General features: G+C 44.0%; 2 protein-coding genes across 5 annotated transcripts in view; one reads left to right on the forward strand and one right to left on the reverse strand.

The window, feature by feature from the left end:
- Positions 1-1,605, forward strand: part of LOC306704268 (electrogenic aspartate/glutamate antiporter SLC25A12, mitochondrial-like) — a 19,298-nt gene extending 17,693 nt beyond the window's left edge. For all 3 annotated transcript variants that reach the window (XM_079170534.1, XM_079170535.1, XM_079170536.1), the window contains exons 16-18: positions 115-273; positions 413-503; positions 591-1,605. In XM_079170534.1, the coding sequence (XP_079026660.1) occupies positions 115-273; positions 413-503; positions 591-798 (458 nt within the window). In that variant the 3' untranslated portion in view covers positions 799-1,605. The remainder of the gene's footprint in view (positions 1-114; positions 274-412; positions 504-590) is intronic.
- On the reverse strand, positions 1,152-17,486 carry LOC306704270 (dynein, cytoplasmic 1, intermediate chain 2a-like). Of its 2 annotated transcripts, XM_079170539.1 has the most exons (17): positions 17,416-17,486; positions 16,633-16,750; positions 15,429-15,543; positions 14,732-14,819; positions 13,541-13,630; positions 13,101-13,216; positions 8,486-8,572; positions 8,126-8,288; positions 7,922-8,021; positions 6,938-7,063; positions 5,706-5,852; positions 5,513-5,626; positions 4,860-4,993; positions 3,654-3,798; positions 2,573-2,713; positions 2,287-2,412; positions 1,751-2,025 (listed from the first exon to the last, which is right to left on the reverse strand). In XM_079170539.1, exons 2-17 carry the CDS (start codon positions 16,738-16,740, stop codon positions 1,912-1,914), a joined length of 1,914 nt encoding a protein of 637 aa, XP_079026665.1. In that variant the 5' UTR covers positions 16,741-16,750; positions 17,416-17,486; the 3' UTR covers positions 1,751-1,911. The 2 variants fall into 2 exon arrangements, with proteins under 2 accessions (XP_079026664.1, XP_079026665.1); XM_079170538.1 differs by lacking the exon at positions 13,541-13,630 and having other exon boundaries at positions 1,152-2,025.
- Positions 17,487-17,684: the final 198 nt, after the last annotated feature.

A 17,684-nucleotide genomic window follows, 5' to 3' on the forward strand; every position in this document is an offset into this window, starting at 1 on the left:
ATACAGTTCCCATTTCAAGCCCTGCATGATGCTGCAGTAGGGATGTCAGGATGTGACACCCATCTGTGCATAGTGAAAGCGCCTCATTATGTCTGTTATGAAACCTCTCCTAAGGTGTGCCGGCGGCATCGCTGGTGACCCCTGCCGATGTCATCAAGACCAGGCTCCAGGTGGCGGCCCGAGCGGGCCAGACGTCATACAGCGGAGTCATCGACTGCTTCAGGAAGATCCTCCGGGAGGAAGGTTTCCGGGCATTTTGGAAGGGCGCAGGAGGTAAATGCACACATACACACACTCCTATAAGTGGCTCCATGACTTGGAAATGAGGCTCGCTGTGGTGGCTGTAATTGTCTAGAAGGCACAGCAAGAATTTAAATCCCACATTGTAATTTTCAATTCTATCTTCCATTAGCTCGCGTCTTGAGATCTTCACCGCAGTTTGGTGTAACCCTGGTGACCTATGAACTGTTACAGAGATGGTTGTACTTGGACTTCGGAGGACAGTAAGTACTTTAACCCGGTTTGCATCAGCACATACCGTACGTCATTGTCAGGAATTGCGTCTCAGGCTAACGTGACTCTCTCCTCAGTCGTCCTGCCGGCTCGGAGCCCACTCCCACACCTACAATCAAGGACCTTCCCTCTGTGACTGCCGACCATGTGGGCGGCTACCATCTGGCTGCCGCAACCTTTGCTGGCGTGGAGAGAAAGTTTGGTCTGCACCTGCCCAAGTTCAAGCCTTCCGGAGAGCCGACGATCAAACCAGTGGAGTCCAAAACGGAGCCACAGGCTTCATAAAGCGTCACTCATTGTGACTGCATGCTCCTCCGGGCATTACGTTTCCTCCAAAATGGTTTTATTGAGACACGTTTAACTTAAATGAATCGGAGCAATTGTCTTACTTTGAATGCTGCATGAGTGTGGCTTTGTTGCATTTTGTTTGCATAGCTTGCACCACTTTATTGTACACATTGTACTCCTCTACAGAGGGACATTATGGCATGACGAACGATTGTAACTGCGTTTTCCGGTGTGCAATAGCTTCGGTGTGCATGTGTCCAGTTAAACTTAAGAGACACAAGGATGTACAGATGTTTTCGAAAGTGTTTATTTTGAAATCATGACAAGAAACTCGTAAAATAATTTAAATGTATTTATTGTATTTTATTGAAATAAATCAATCAAACTGTTTGTTTCTATTGTGTGAAAAGTACATTCTCAGTTTAGACACCAAGCTTTGAGATTCTTCAGCAAACAAACAATCTCTGTTCAGGTCCTGTCAACAAACATCACTGAGCAGTTTACAGCATACATGATCATCTTCTTAGGCATTGAGGATATTTCAACTCCAGTCTAACCAGCTCCACTGATTTAGTGAAAAGCGGTGCAGTGTAGACCAATATAGAAAGTAGAAAGACATCTGGATTTTGGACTTTTTCAGTATTTTACAAACAAGTGAATATTCAGGTCATGAAGATTAAAAGGAACGGAGATGACAACATGGTTCTACAGTTAAATGGATTCAGGAACTCAAAATTAAGGCTCATGTTAACATGCCCTAAATGAAGACAGGTAGGATTTTACAATCAAAATTAAAGTTTAAGGCATCTGGTTGAAAAAAGGACAACTGGCTTGTGTTTTGTGAATATGGCTTCATGTTAGTGTCTGAGGTCGATAGCATGTCGCTTGTGTTAACCCGAGGAAGACTGGTGACCGTCCAGCTAAGTGAGAAGGCAGATTTGTCCAAATAAGAAGGTCTAAGAAGTCAAAAGATGTCCATACTTCTTTATGATCAAAACTTCATCTTTTTCCCCCGGTCATGTTCTCACATCTTTTCCTTCCAACAAAAACAGAACTGATATTAACAAGAGCGCCGCTGGCCCCTTGAACGTCGCCTCCGTGGCGAGTACATCAGGCAGCCAGGCGCTGAGCTGCCAGCTCCTCTGCATCATCTCGGTTCTCGTTGATCTCCGCCAGCGTGCGAACAAAACGGGTCCACTCGTCGTTTCGGGGAACCGCAGTTTGCTATGGGGGGAGGTGCACAACAGAGGCATGACTAAAATCTGAAAGCACAGGCTTCTTCAGTGGCACAAGATCACAGTTAATGCTCTTCTTTTTATGGACAATGGCTCAACTAAATTCTCAAACCATAAAGAATGGTTTGACTTAAATCCACGAGCAATGTGCAATTTATCATGTCTGCAACAACATGCATCGGTGATTATGACAAAAAAAAAACACTCAAGAGAAACTTGGCGGTAAAAAGCAAGAGTCACGCCTGCTCACCTCTCCAACGTCATACACAAGAACTCGTCCGTCAGAGTCTCCTACAGCGATTTCTCTGCCAGAATGAGCCCATCGGACCCTGTTGAGAGCCGGGTTACCCTCCACAGTGACGCTGGCGGTAGGAACCTAGAACAACACCACCATAAAATACCAATTAGAAGGGTGGAAACAGGGTCTGCGACCTCTATGCTGCTTCCACTCGAGGGAATTTTATTCAGTAATCAAAAGTAGATAAATGTCTGAGATTTGACCGCGGCTTAATATACGTGTGCCGTTAGTAGGATACCTCGGTGTCGTTGTTGAGGTTCCACAGGTCCAGATGACCCACTCCGTCCACACAAGCAAACAGAGCAGGGTGAGTCGGAGACCACATGACATCATACACGTAATCAGAGTTATCTTCAAACGAGTAGAGCGGCTTGTTGTTCTGCAGACACAATTGAGGGGAAAGAAAGATACAAACAAACAAACAGGATTTTAGAGTTTAGATGTATGGGTGTTTATGTATGTATATGAATTAAACATTTGATGATGTTTTCGGGTTATAACATTTAAAAAAAAAATGTCTTAACTCTCATCAGACTGCCTAATTCTTTAGCTACGCTAGCGGCGAGGCTCAAAGGATGGCTGCACCACTTTGGTCCAGAGTCAAAGTATCTTCTGCAAATATTTTACGGATTGGTACTAGGGTTGTAACGCTATACCGATATACTGTATATATTAGTTTTTAATGATAATAGGATGTTATTTTAAAGCTCAAAGCTGATGATTGTAATTCTATTCTCATTCCTTTATGGGCCATTGTTACTAATAATAATAATAAAAAAAATACTAATTGTATTATTAAACCATGATATTTGTATCTGTATATTTGTATAACCGAGACTGTTATTGTACCGTGGAAATCTCACACCCGTACAACTCTAATGGGCATAACATTTGACACAGGCGTTTATGTTCCACACTGGATGAATTTTAACCTTTAATCTAGTGCCACCATGAGGTCAAAACATTTGTATCAGCTGTGGTTCGTGTTGAATGCCATTGGCATTGCTAACTAAGATGGTAAACATTATCTGCTGCACATTAGCATGTTAGCATTGGTTGTGCTCCAGAGCACGACTGCAGGCATCAACAGAGCTCTTACGCTTGTTAAGTTAGAGGGAACAAATGAGTTATTTGTGCTAAACAGTCTAAAATCAACAAAACAAGAAACATTATTACCCTGAACTATACCGCCATTAAAAATGAACAAAAGCAGGATTATATCGCACAAAACACACAGAGGGAGGAAACTTTTTTCGACACACAGATAGCTCTCTGCAGCCAAATCAAACAATCCTGAGGCTTTCTAGACCTGCTCTAACCTTGGTGCTCCACAGCTTGACAGTCCAGTCGAAAGAGGAGGTGACAAACAGGTGGGAGAAGTCCAGAGGCCCCGCAGCTGTGTGGCAGTTGATCCCCGTGATGGGCCCATGGTGGCCCTCAAACATCTCACTGATGCCCGCTTTGCTGTGGAGAACACAGAAGATGAAGTGGAGAGTGAGCGCAAACGTACTGACGGATTAAATTGAGCATGACAAATTTAATTTCCAAAAAGCAGCAGATGTCGAGTAGCGACCTTCGGGCTGTGATAATGTTTGAAGATTCATTTCTGTTGCATGAAGGGAACAAATTAAGAAAATCCAAACAGTTAACACTCCCATGCTTAAATCGTTTGGTGGGGTTACATTAAGCACGAAAGAACGCGACGAGCACAGACGGACGTCTGACGGACGTATTTACATTAATCATTTACTTATATCATGTGATTACCAGCAGGATGGCAAAAGTGCCTGCAACCTCACAACCACATGTTGCAGAGCTGTTTCCCAACTGAGGCTCTGATAATTAACGTAGAGAGGTAAATACTCAGCATGAGTGATGCTTATGCGTTATTAACTGCGATGAGAGTATCATACCATTGTAAATGAGGTGGAAAATTATTCCCCCCAATTACAGAGGTGATGCTGCTGTGCAAAAGCTAGCAGCTATCCCCTCTCTGCGGTCTCTGGGCATACTGCAGGACATTTACTGTGGGGCTCACGCGCTTCTCAGTGGCAGCTCTGATTTAAGCCACATTTCTCTGCTTCTGTAACCAGCGACCAACCACCACGAGAGAAGCCCCGGTGTCTTAAATGAGAACATTGTGGGATGAACTGCAGTTTTAATTCTCCCCGGGAAGACCGAGTGTAAACAAACTCTCTCACCCAGAGAAACATACAGAGGAGAATGAAAAAAAAAGAAAAAAAGGACAGAGAAGAAAATGATTTGTTTCCCCTGCATGTGTGCCCTGTTTATGTTGAGCGACCTTTACAAACACAACTGACAAGCGGAAAAGAAAAACAGGATAACTGGGCAGGAGTGAAACCTCAAACAACAGGAGATCAAGTGTTGGATTTGCGTTGCACCGGGAAGTGAGTGGGCTATATTTATTTGACACTCGGTCCGAGGTGGGCCGAACAAGCCGCCTCAGTTTCCTGGCGGGTGTTCGCGAGGGACGCCGGGGAACCGCGGTTTGCTTGTGAACACACCTTCCATGACGACACGACATGTAGACGGAGCCGTCCTCGCTGCCCACCACGAAATTGTTGACATCTCCGTGAGGGAAAGACATGGAGGTGACAGCTACAGCTTTGGACTGCTTGAACACCAGCTCCATGCTGTCCTGTGGCGGAGAGGCGAACATGGAAAAAACATCTTTAACAAGCTCCCTGCTCAGGCTTTATGTTAACACGCACACTGCCAAGCACAACCTATAAAAATCACTCGACAGTTTATTAATGCATAATCTAAATTCACCTAGCACTTTATAAAAAAAAAATGGAAGTTTGACATTGAGGTCTTGGCAGCACAGACGAAATGACACAGCTAGCAAAGTTAATTTCCTTTAAAAGTGAAAAATGAGCAAACGGGCAATAACCGAACTGGAATGCTACAACGAAGGAGTCCGGCCAAAATGTTTGACATTTAGCTTGAAAGGGGTGGAATGTGAGACTGAAGAGACAGAAAGTACACAATATGTAAAAACTGAGCTGAAAAGCTTTAAAATATGATGTAATATTAACACTGCAATTACATTTTATGGTTAAATCTTTAACCCCGAGTCATTTATGTTGTTCAGACATATTTCTCTGACCACCCACAGAAGAAAGACACACACGTGTGTGTATACAGTATATGTTACCTGTGGCTGGGAGAGCATGTCCAGACTCCAGGAGCAAATCTTGCCATCAGTGGAGATGCTAATCAGGTTGTGGGCGTTCTGGGTGCCAACCACATTGACGCAGTATACAGGGTGCTGCAAAGAGAATGAGATTTTTACTCCTCTGCTGTAATGGCATAACGTATAAGCCCACTGTGCCGGTTGTTCAGTGTACCGTGTGCGCTGCTGCTGACAGGGGAGTCCTCTGCACCGGGGTCCTCTTGTTGCTCCTGTTGTCCCACAGTACAATCTGCCCCGAGTATGTGCCCCCCACCACAACGTTGGGGTGGAACTTGGCAAACGCAGCCGACAAAACTGCAGACTGTCAGAGAGAGGGACAGATAGAGGAAGTGATAGGCAATGTTTAGCTCCTCGAGTGATGAATAAGTACATGTTTACAGTGAGACAACCCGGCGACAGATCTCTAGAAATACCATCATGTCCACTTTTAAAAAAGCAAGAATGCATCCAGAGAGGTGCCAATTCAACTTTATGATCATTATAGGGGAAGTTGTTTGCGGTGCTGTTGAACGTGTGTTGTACTGACAGGGGTTTCTATTATTTTGTCCAAGCCACTTATAATAACGAGGGTAGCCTCACCTCTCTAAAACATCATTATATTACAACAATAATTTTATGACGACGATGAATGGAAACATGAATATATCTAAAGTCAAAATAACAAAAGATTCAAAGTCGGCAATTATAAAACTTTTCCGTGCAAAACAAACCTCGAGGCTGGTCATCAAGATTATTATACATTTTTGGATGATGACTTTATCGTGCATCATATTACTTGAGTTTGTTTTTAAGGTGGCCTACACTCTTGACGAAAATTGTGACGCACGGTTCAGGAAAATGTCCTAATGAGTCGACTTTGAGGCACAGAAAAGAAAAAAAAAAACTCACTCACACTCCTGTTCAGTTTTATTCATCTGAGCAATACGCCTCCATCTACATCCGCTCTGGCGGCACCAACATGTGGTTCTACTCAACTTGTCTTGGTGAAGGAGCCTCAGGGCAGGCATTATAATAAGGCTGGGCAGAGCGGAGGAGCGGTGCTGCTCACCCTGCTAGCTCGTCTGAACACAGGGCCCTTGTTTGGATGCACATGATAACCAGCCCCGCCCCACACACTTAATCCTGCTGCAGCGCTCGGATTCCATCCAACTCCTGCACCACGGGTCTTCTCCTGCACCTCACGAACATGTGTTTACGGATAGATGTGGTGGAGGTGGATAGCGGTACGGTGAATTTAGGGAGAAGGAGAGACGAGGGGGACAGAAAAGGGGGGGGCTGGTTGGCGGTGTTCCACGCTCGTCATGGAAGAAGCCACCCGTGAGGATGTGGCGGGGGGGGGGAGAGAGAGGTGGGAGAAAGAAGCAGAGAGACTTTTAATTTGGGTACCTGACAGTGGAAGACATACTCCGGTGTGGCCTTCTTGTACTTCATGTTCCACACTAAGGCCACGCCGTCTGGCTCGTGAGGAGCCTCCTCATTGTTGTTGTATGAGGCAACTAGGAGTTCAGGATACTGGGGACAGAAAGAAGAAAAAGAAAAAAATCAGCCCAAATGAATGTCGGGGGGGGGAGGCAGACATGCCCCCCCCAGGCTTGGCTCCATGTGGAAAAGACTCGCCTGCCCTGTGTGGTGCTTCTGAAGCCTTAAAGAACGAGTAATCTTTTCTCAAGATTCATGGCTCCTTTAATTAGCCCTACTCCCCTTAAGAACTGTGGCAAATTGCATTTTTATTTCCTTTCCCACTTTTAACCAAAAGCTACAGTTCTGAAGGCGCTCAGAGGAACAGTGGTCAACAAAAACAAAGCAGCTCATTGAGAACCTAAAACCCACTGAAGCACTACAGAAACACTACCCAGACGTAAACACGCCATTAACCTCCGCTGCTTCCAATACCTGATCTGAGATTTACTGTTCGTGAATTCAGAATTTCAAATGACAAGGGTCTGGATATCGCTCTGAGCTGATAAATACTGTGCACAAAGAGTTGGTGTTCAATCACTGTCAAAAGTCATTGCAGAATCATGCATTAAATGACCTTAGACACCAGAGGAAACAAATCATTATGGCCCCTGACTGAGTGACAATGTGTGGGACATAACTTACTTTTCCTGAGGGACTTGTGGCGAAAAGTAAATGCTGTCAAACTCAAGCTATGCAATCATAAAGCATTATGGCTGCGCAAAGTTAAGTTGTTTCAACAGCCAATTAGCAACACTTATCCACATAATGACTTATATTTTAACACAATGAAGTCAGGTTCAGGATTGACATTTTGATAATTGCAAACAACTTCCAAACACTGCTCTGAGAAATGTGTTCGACTGTTGGTTCAATTACAGGAAGTTGTTTAAAAAAAAAAAAAGAAAAGACCTGGAGGGACCAGTCCAGACAGGTGACGACACGATGCTTGGACCAGCGCTCATCCAAGAACTGCCTGTTGAGAAAGACCTTTGTTCCGGCCTGGATTTCACTGGGGAAAACAAAGCACCACAAATCAATAAAAACACTTCTTCAAAATCCAATTACGATGTTATTGTTGTTTTTTTTTTTAAAGACTAGTTGTTTTATTATTACCCCTCCTTCTCCTCCAGGTCACGGCCGCTGTAGTCAAAGAAGAGGTCCACGTGCTCCGATAGAGCCCGCTCAATAATGCGAGTGCTATGGTCGAAGAAATTCACGAACTCTTCGGAGTGCAGGATCTGGAGTTTTTCCTCCTCCGTCAGCTCGTGGGGGGTTGCTACACAGAGAAACACAAACTGAAATGTAACACGGATCCCTGCTCCTCGTTGCCTTTATGATAGCGCATGTGATGCACTGCTGTACAGGAATAGAAACCTCTCTGACCGCTGCTAACAACTATTATAAAACTCCCTAGAAGAACTGAAGTGTCTCCATTTGTATTGCAAGTATGCATCATCAGTGGTGGAGAAGTACCTTCGTCCTCCACTTTCTGGTCCGGTTTCTCAGTCTGAGTCTCCACTACTGGTTGAGGTGGAGCACTTTCTTCCTCTTCTTCTTCCTCTGTTGATCAGAAAGTAAACATTGTTAAACACACAGTTAGGTTGCACACGCCACGTCTGAGTCAACATAATCCTACGCAGGAAATTCAATTTTGTTTGTTTTTTTATCAATCTTGTCAAACCGTCAAATGTAAACGGGGGAATAAAAATTAATTCAAAGCAACCGCTTTCATACAAAGAGCAGTAATGCCTCTGTATAAACGTTTCATACCTTTTGGTCCCTACGTCTTTCACCTCCATTATTTCCTTTTTTCAATAAAAGCTCCACCCAGTGATTATGGGGACAGCAAGAGACTGATTTTGTATCTCTGCCTTACATTTGTTTGGTTTGTCAGCACAATGTCGCCTTTCAAAAAAGGAACCTGCTCCTCTAAAGCAGGGAAGTTTGTCATTTGTGTTTAAAGGGACACAGCGCAGCGGGTGTTCTTGTTGTCATAGGGACCCCTGTCTTTTCCAACTGTTAATGAGACTCTCCCCATTCAATGGAAAGTCTTGCTGTCAGTGTAGCCGTTTCCTCTGTGTCCCGGTGGCAGGTTGCCCCCTTCTAGGCCACGGGGCAGCGGGGGCAGCGGGGGCAGAGGGTGTGGAGCAGCTGCCCGGGCCCCGTCCCCATTGGTCTGGCCAGATGACGGCATGGTGCAAAAAGCAGATGGTGATGCAGGGATTGTCTTGTGCTCTTCAGAGGTGGCATGGGGATGGCACAGAGGTTTTCCGCCTGGCTGCCCCAAGACAAGCTTCTCCCTGAACAGCAAGCCTGTGCAATTACCATCCTAGCAGGAGGTCCTGCAACTCCTATTCAACCTCAGAGAATGTACAACAAAATACAGGGCGGACCAGCTGGCAAACTGCACACCGGCTCTACCTCAAAGAAGATGAAAACACATCTCCTATAGCCTATGCTTTCAATGTAGAAAAAAATAATAATAATAGCAAAAGCAGGACAAAACAGATTCATGAGGAGACGGGAAATACTCGCCTGGTTCCTACAAGCATTTATCTTGGTATGAGCCTTATAGTTAATCCAAGACGACGGCCCCGCATGCCAGAATCTCCTTCCTACGGAGATAATCTAAATGATAATGTCATCTGTCACTTTGTCCATAAAGTGATTTGTCCCCTTTTCTCAGACGGAGGTTTGGGGGAAGAAGGTTATTGGGTACACTGATGAGTTTACAGAACCGGGTTGATGACACAAGCCGTTTTCGATGTGCGGCCATACTCTGCAACCAACAGGAGAAGGTTAAAATCATTCCTTTCAAGGGCCTCAATCAGGCTTAAAGGAAAACAGTAATCACTGTCTTTCAGCCAGTCCCGGCCGTGCTCGTCAGCCCTTTCCCTGGCGAGGCAGCCAGAGCAATCAACCTGCCCGGCATTAGGAGCGGATAGACAATCTGAAAATAAAGGGTATAATGCACCTGCCAGCCAAAATGGCCATTTGGAGAAAAGCTAGTGATCCTGGTGACCCCGCTGGGGGTGTGTAGGGGGGGTAGTGAGTGTGGGGTAGTAGCGCTGATGGGTTGTGGAGGAAGGGTGGGGGTGGGGGGTGGGGGGGGGGGTGGGGGGGGGGGGGGGGGGTGGGGGGGGGGGGTTGCATTTAACAGAATTCACCCGGATCACCGATGTCCCATACACTGACACCTTCTCTCAAAGCAGGCTCAATTATGGCTTTTGTACCACTTAAGAAATAAAAGCTTTTTGGGGATGTGTGGGGGGGGGGGGGGGGGGGGGCGGACAGACAGGGGGGGTTGGCGGTTGTGGCTCACAGGTCTTAGTCAATGGACAACATATTAATGCAAACACGGTGTGCGCCCAGCAATGTACAAAGTGTATTGCTCCCTCTGCAGGTGTTTTTCACTTTCTATATGTCCCAGGACAATAGGGGTCAGACTTCAGCACGTGCAGGGTTTCTTCTCTGCCCGCTTGTACAAAGGCCAATAACCACAGCAAACAAAACGACCAATACACACACACACACACACACACACACACACATATATATGTGCACTATAACTTCTTGTTTCCTAAAATAGAGTAACTCTAGCCACAGTTTACTAAATGTACTTCTAAAACTGGGATCAACCCATCTTCTCAGGGGGCACACCGTCAACATGTGTGGTTGTGTGTGGCAGTGAAGCACATTTAAAATGGCTGCAAGGCAAAGAAAAACAGACTTCTGTCAATCTGATAACACTCCTCAAGACATCTGTGAAACAGACGTGTAATGTTTTTCAACTTCTACAACACGGTTAGACGTCTCTAATGACGCGGAGGTCTAAAGAGCACAAACAGGCCCGACGGCAAGCAGAAATCCAAAACCAGCACTCTCCTCCTGAAGAAGAAACGTCGATCACAGATAAAATACAAACGCATAACACCGCCGAATGAGACTTACAGCAAAAAGCGGGTTGTAAAAAAGGTGCGAAATACTCAAAACTACACACTCAGATAAAAAGGAGAACACACCAAATGTTCCATTTGAGTGACTAGCTGCCGCCTGACAGAGGGATACAACAGATATCTAACAGTTCTAATCATCAAGAGCATACAAGCTGACCACAATGACAAGTGACACTTCAAACAAGAAGCCCATCAAGGGCTTTTGTGATGAAAAAAAGTTTTGACCTGCCCCTTAATTCAGAGTGATTAAAACAATCACATTCAATTAAATATCAGATTTACTAAACTGCTCTGCATACTTCATATTCCTGACCAGCCTTTTTTACACGCTACACCCCCCCCCCCCCCCCCCCCCCCCCTCAGAACCTCCAACAATATCTTATTCCATAATTACAGCCTATTGTTGAAGAGTGCATACTGATGCTGCACATTCCCTACTCGTGCAGTCTGAGTAGACTCCAGATATTCACCAATCTGATGACACAAAATCAACACATTTCCTCAAAACCACGACTTTAAGTCTAAAGAAAAGTGCTTCTACGCTTTCCCATGGTCACAAACTTGGCAAATAAAGATGAATTAACATCAGTCACAGAGATGTGAGAGGACATTTCAGAGCACACCAGGCTAACAAAGATTCATGACGCAACACTGTCCGCATTGATAGCAAACATCACGTAACCCGACGATGCGTTCTCCTTGAGTGTTCAGGTTTTTCTTTGGGTCAACAGGGCAGGTGACATTAAATCTTTCACTCCTTTCTCCGAGATGTCTTGCACTCACTGTGGGGGACCCTCGGTCTGCAGCCGCTCCCCTCTAATGCCACCGCCTGCTGACCTTGAGAGTGCGCCGCCATCGCCTCCTTTTGACAACACGATAAATCGCTCAATCAGAGAACAGGCCCGACGCCACCCCACACATCAGAAAACGCACCAAGGGGAGCAAGCTGTGAAGGGGATGCCGTCTCACAGAGTGCCAGAAGTGATGGTGTGAAAATGCACAATGTCACTGAGTGTGTTTTGTTATGTGCCTGTTCGGTGAAGGGAGAAGACAGGGAAGCGAGGGAGTTGATGAAATGATTACATAGTGGCGGAGAGGGGAAGGGGGCCTCGTGTTGAACAGCTGGCAGAAACCATCGTTGTTTAACACAGTTTTACGATGCCCAGTAGAGTCCAGAGCAAAGAGCAACGAGGAACAGGGGGATGCTCTTCATCCTTCACTAGTTCCGCTCATAGTCTTCCACAAAATCACACAATTTTCGTCCTGCTCGTACTGCACATCACCTGAAGGGACAACAATCAACAATCTGTACGCTGTTTAAAGTCCTAACCAGGCTGTCAAAGATGCTTAAAAAGGACGTGTTAGCTGAGGCAAATAAATGGAACAAACGGCTAAAAAGACAGACACATTCCAAGAGTTGGAGTTGGGGAGGTTCTCTAGAATAGTTCTGATGTTTCTTATAAAGAAAAAAGAAAAAACTAATTAGGATTTCAGCCGGGCACATTATCCGCCATCTGTCATTCCAGAAATCAACCAAGAACAAGCAGCACAGCCACAGGTCTTGCATATTTTATGGAGCATGTGTTCAACATGTGGTGTTAGTAGCAGCCCAAATATTCTCTTTTACCGACCGCATGAAAGCTTCAGTGCAGCAATTACATCCATATCGACATGCTTCAGAGGCCGTAAGCAGCCGTATGTGCAGCGCTTCATATCTTTCCCCTGAATCGCATTTCTCCTTCCTGTCACTGGTCGTCTCATCCTGCTCGTTAATTATGCCGAAGCGGAGTTGCTTGTGAGGTTCAGGGCTCGTCTGAATTTAATCTCTCCTTTGACTTCTTATGTTTCCTGGGAATCGGGTTTTCCTTTACTTTCATCTCAAATCTCCCCCACTTGTTATTCACTTGCGGTACCCACTTGTTCCCTCATACAGTCCACGACACCCGTAATTAATAATTCTCTTCGAGCGGTGCACAATTCTTGCAGCAAAACAAAACTTTTGTCCGTAAAGAAGCTACACATCTTAACTGAGCACGACATACTTAATGCATCCACATATCAGTTAGGTTCATGTGAAGACAGGTTTTGTCCATTTTTCAAGGTTAACCTATGTAATAAAATCTGAGCATCACCTTCTTTTTGCTGAGTCATGACAGGTGTCTGGGTCTCTTTTGTGTAGGACACAGTCTCACGTGGAGGGAAGTCCACCTGTGTGACTTTGGCCATTCCCAGTTTTGGAGTTCCACGCCTAAAAGCACAGAAGAACTCAAACTTTGCAACAAAACTTTTCCGTAATGATTATAGCAAGAAAAAAAACATACAAAACAGTCATTCTGCTATCACCCTCTTCTGCCTATGTAGCACGTTTCACCTCCTTACAAGTCACAGTAAGTGTTTCGTGGGATGGCAAAGACTTCAGATTAGTGTGGCAACCAGTGTGAATCAATTAAAAAGGTTTTGTCTGACCATTCTTGCATGCACGACTTGAACATTTTCCTGGACTGCATTAACCGAATAAGGACTTTGGAAGACAAAGTAGTCATGCCATAGATTGAGAGAAGGGAAAAATGACCAGGAAAGGAGAGAAGAGAGTGTCCAGTACCCCAGCTCAGAATCAGAGTGAAGTTGAAGAGTGGACGGGTCAGAGTCCCAGTGCAGAGTCCTGGTTAGTGTCACAGCAACAAGGCAGCATTAGTGAGAGAGAGAGAGAGAGAGAGAGAAGCGAGCAGGAAATAAAGTTAGCATCATGGCACACAACATGCTGATTGGATCCCAGCTCACAAATCTATTACATTTCCATGGGATCAAAACAAACTTAAAACTGGATCTGTTGTTTTTGTGTTTTTTTCCAGCTCAGAGATGGAAGGACGTATCTGCTTAAAATGCACGGACACACAGCCTCTCAGAGGGAGATGACACATGGTGTAATGTGCTGCCTGCGGGGCTGATACAGCCTGAACTGTGTCACACCAAAGGCTGAGAGTGCTGTGCAGACAGAGAGGCAGCGAGGGAGAGAGAGAACCCTCAGGGAGAAAACATGACCTCCATGTGTGTAGGAAAGGGCAATGCTAGCGAGGGAAATGAGTCAACACGTAGGGGGAACAGCTCCCTGGGCCTGATGGGACACTGGGGGAGCTTGAATTTCAGCCCAGGGAAGGGGGTCTAATTAGGGGTTAAGAAGTCCCCCAGGCATCACAACAGCCTGCTGTTTTATTGGTAATTTAGGATCGTCGTAATTCAATGGCACACAAATTAAATAAACATGCACTCGGTTGGCATAAACTTGACATTATTCACAGCAATGGTACGAGACTTTCCAAAGGATTTTGGCTCAGTTGTGCTTCGCGCAATTATGCTTTATATATATATATATATATATTCATAGCCTTTGTCAGGAGTTGAAACTGATGCAAAGCGTAGAACACACCCACATTTTACTAAGCAAATTTCTAAATACTTTAGAACTAATTTGCTCTACAACACAGTGGCAGTTTAAGTGGCTCGAGAGGCTGGGACAAGGACGCTGGAATTCTTGCTGGCATAAGTGAGCACACAAAAGAGCACAAAAGTAACTTTCTGAGAAGACATATGAAGCTCAATAAAGCACCAAGCATTGAAACATGTTGCTTCAGGTGGAGAAACAGCCATTAGTTCTTCATTAATAGGAATATTGTTCCACAATTGTAATGTACTAGAAGCTGGGAAGACGTTTTGTTATTCAATCTGTTGCTGAGTGTGTGTGTGTGTGTGTGTGTGTGTGTACCTGGGTCCCACGGCACTATCAGAGTCTTGGCTCCCTGCCTCACTTGGCGTGCCCGCTGATTTGGTAGTTGGAGAGACGGAAGGAGGGGCTACATTGCGAGACAGACAGTAATCATCTGTTACAGTGTGAAGACAGTCACAACAAAAAGTGCAAAATGCATCCACAGGGAGTGATATCAATCCTAATGTAGATTTTATGACGGCTATGTTTTAATGAGCATGCTATAATGTGCGTAAAGCCTCGACGTTAGTAGCAAAACAAGTTCAATCAGGAACAAACTTGAGCTGTGGCAAGAGCCGCACATATTGGGAAATAAGCTTTAATAACACACACTGACTTTGTCTTTAGCGATATATTTTGTTCATTTGTGTTTCTAGTTTGTCTGCATCCTGTGAGACTTATGATTTTCTTATGGATCTCTTCTGCCACCTGCTGACAGCAACGTGTCAGTGCCCTAACAATCCCACTAAACTCTATAAACCAATATTAATACAGTCTATACTAGAATAACAGACGAGGATTATGGGGTTAAAATGCTTGTTTTCAGCTGAGGGTGTTTGCATCCACACTAGATGAGCATTTTATATATACACACATTAATCCTATTTCTAGGGTACAGAAAGTAATAAAACAATTGAACACAAATTATTATTTTTTTCCTATGGTTACATAATTTAACTGGTAATGTGAAACATACCAAGAGGGGTATCTGGAGTTATGCCCATGCTCTGTAGAATAGCCTCCGCCTCACGTCTTTTTTTCTCCAGGTCAGAATCATCCTGGTGATGTGCAGCTTCTTTCAGTTGGTCCGCCTGAAAACAGAGCAACACATCATTCATTAAATCTCTAAATAACCACAATACATTGCTTTGATCTCAGACAACAACCTCTACACAACTTAAAACTTAAGAAAAGAGATTTTTGGAAAAAGAAGATGCCCAAAAGCTGGACTTAATCTAATGCCTCTGAGTGAAGGACAACTTAGTGTTTCCATTTTTAACTAAAGACATTATTTGTCCGTGGCCCTGAGCTGGAGGTGTAGATTTCCAGACCAGATCGGAAGGCGAAAAAGTTTAACAAAGCTTTCCCCTCTCAAGACAGGCTATATGGACTTATTACCGTATCTTGAGTAGAAACACTACTAATCATTGTGGCACGTTAAAAACGGACCCAGTCAGATATTACATGACAATAAACAGGGACTCATTTGGCTTAGATTGTTATATTATTGGATTACACCCAAATTGAGCGTTTTTTTATATACTTTACTTACTGTTAATCAACTGACAAAAAAACAATTGATAAAGATTTTCTCATGCTAACTATATTTTGATCATCAATGTAAAACGTATTGGCTACACAAATCACTGACATTTACAAAGAGCACAAATCTGAAACCCTTGATGACATAATTATGAAAAAGAGAGCATAAAATCAAAAATTAAATCAATCATTTTAACATTACTTTGCATCTCAACATGCACATAATTTACATTTCATATGTACATCTCAGCTAATTCTGTAATGAAATAACATTCATACGTGTGTTTAACAAATACAAACCATTGTTATAAATGACTTATTTATAAACAATGCTACTTATTGAACTATCAACATGCTAACTTTCTCAGGAGGAGCCTGTCTTTGGTACCTGTCTGCCAACACAACCATCGGTTCTCTTAAGCTCTAAACTGCACTTGATTCAGGTGTAATTGGAGGCCATTAATCATTTATTAGACCATCTGGACGACCGGAACTCAAAAACATATTAAGTGAATGGAACTGCATTTGCATTTGAATTGCTGATTATTTTTTGCAATGCTCACTCTGAACCATGGTTTTGATGCTGTTTATTCTCCATATTAATTTTTCATTCAACATCAGAGATCCTTAAAACGTACCGCTTGCTTCTTGCGCTCCTCCTCCTTCCTTTTCTTGTCCTCTCTGATTTGTGCCAGGCGTTGTTTCTTCCTTTCAAGCTCTGCTTTCAGCTCACTTTTGTCCGACATGATGCCACAGCTGTAAACAAACATTTTATTTGCCTTCGTGTGCCATTACGAATACATTGGAAAATATTGCATTTAAAGTTAAGTATATCAGACAAAGAACAAGCATCGAGGGAAGAAAGTCAAGTGTCTCCTGACAGTTGATGCTCTCAGCTTCAGCACCACCTTGCATTACCATCCACCAGTGTTTTCTGTCTTCTCTGCAGCTGAGTGAGTTAAACATCTCAACACAAATACTCTCTGCTGTAATAAACGTGATTAAACCAACAGCCCGGCTGACCAGTCATTGTCAAACAGAGAGCCCCACCCTACAGTTAGCTTAGCATGGGGCTATCCTGTCAGTTTCAGTCACTTGTTTCTGGTCCTTATTACCTTGATATATACGCGTTCAAATAACAAGCCTGCTCTACCTTTCATGTAGTGTTTTATTTTACTAATCGCACCATAGTTTAATAGGAGACACTCAACGTTAGCATCCAATCGGCCTCTGCCGCTGCTAGCCTTCCTTGTTATCACGGGCTACAGAGCTAGCTTAGCGATGCTTGTTGTACAACATGTACTTACTGATTGAACCACGCGCAGTTTAATGTAACTCAATAAATACAAAATGCATTTCAACACAGTGTTACAAGTGTGTGATACTATAGCTAATACGACATTGATGTGTAGATTACGAACCTTGAAGCAGGTTTTCGACCCGACACCAAATGCCAATAAAACAGCCAAAACAAACGGGCTGCCGACACAAATACGGGTGCTGGGAAGAGCCAAAAAGGAGCATTTCGCTTTGACGTATAGCTGCGCTGCTGTCATCTGAGGTCAAATATGGAGAATAGAATGGAAAGTCTCTTGAGCTTGATGGATAAGACTTGTGTTAGTGGTTGATGTTGTGACCTGAATGGTAAAATATTACTTTTGACAGATATTAGGAAGCTAGAGCATTTATA

Source organism: Pholis gunnellus (genome assembly GCF_910591455.1).
Source record: "Pholis gunnellus genome assembly, chromosome: 12".
In the NCBI taxonomy this organism is placed as follows: Eukaryota; Metazoa; Chordata; class Actinopteri; order Perciformes; family Pholidae; genus Pholis; species Pholis gunnellus.

Bases quoted from the DNA above. Each gene is read 5' to 3' on its own strand.
- LOC306704270 (XM_079170539.1), bottom strand. From the start codon at position 16,740: ATGTCGGACAAAAGTGAGCTGAAAGCAGAGCTTGAAAGGAAGAAACAA. The intron at 8,022-8,125 runs GTAATAATAAAA...TGTTTTCCCCAG, and splicing joins GACCTGGAGGAGAAGGAGGG to TGAAATCCAGGCCGGAACAA. The intron at 2,026-2,286 runs GTGAGCAGGCGT...CTCCCCCCATAG, and splicing joins TTGTGTATGACGTTGGAGAG to CAAACTGCGGTTCCCCGAAA.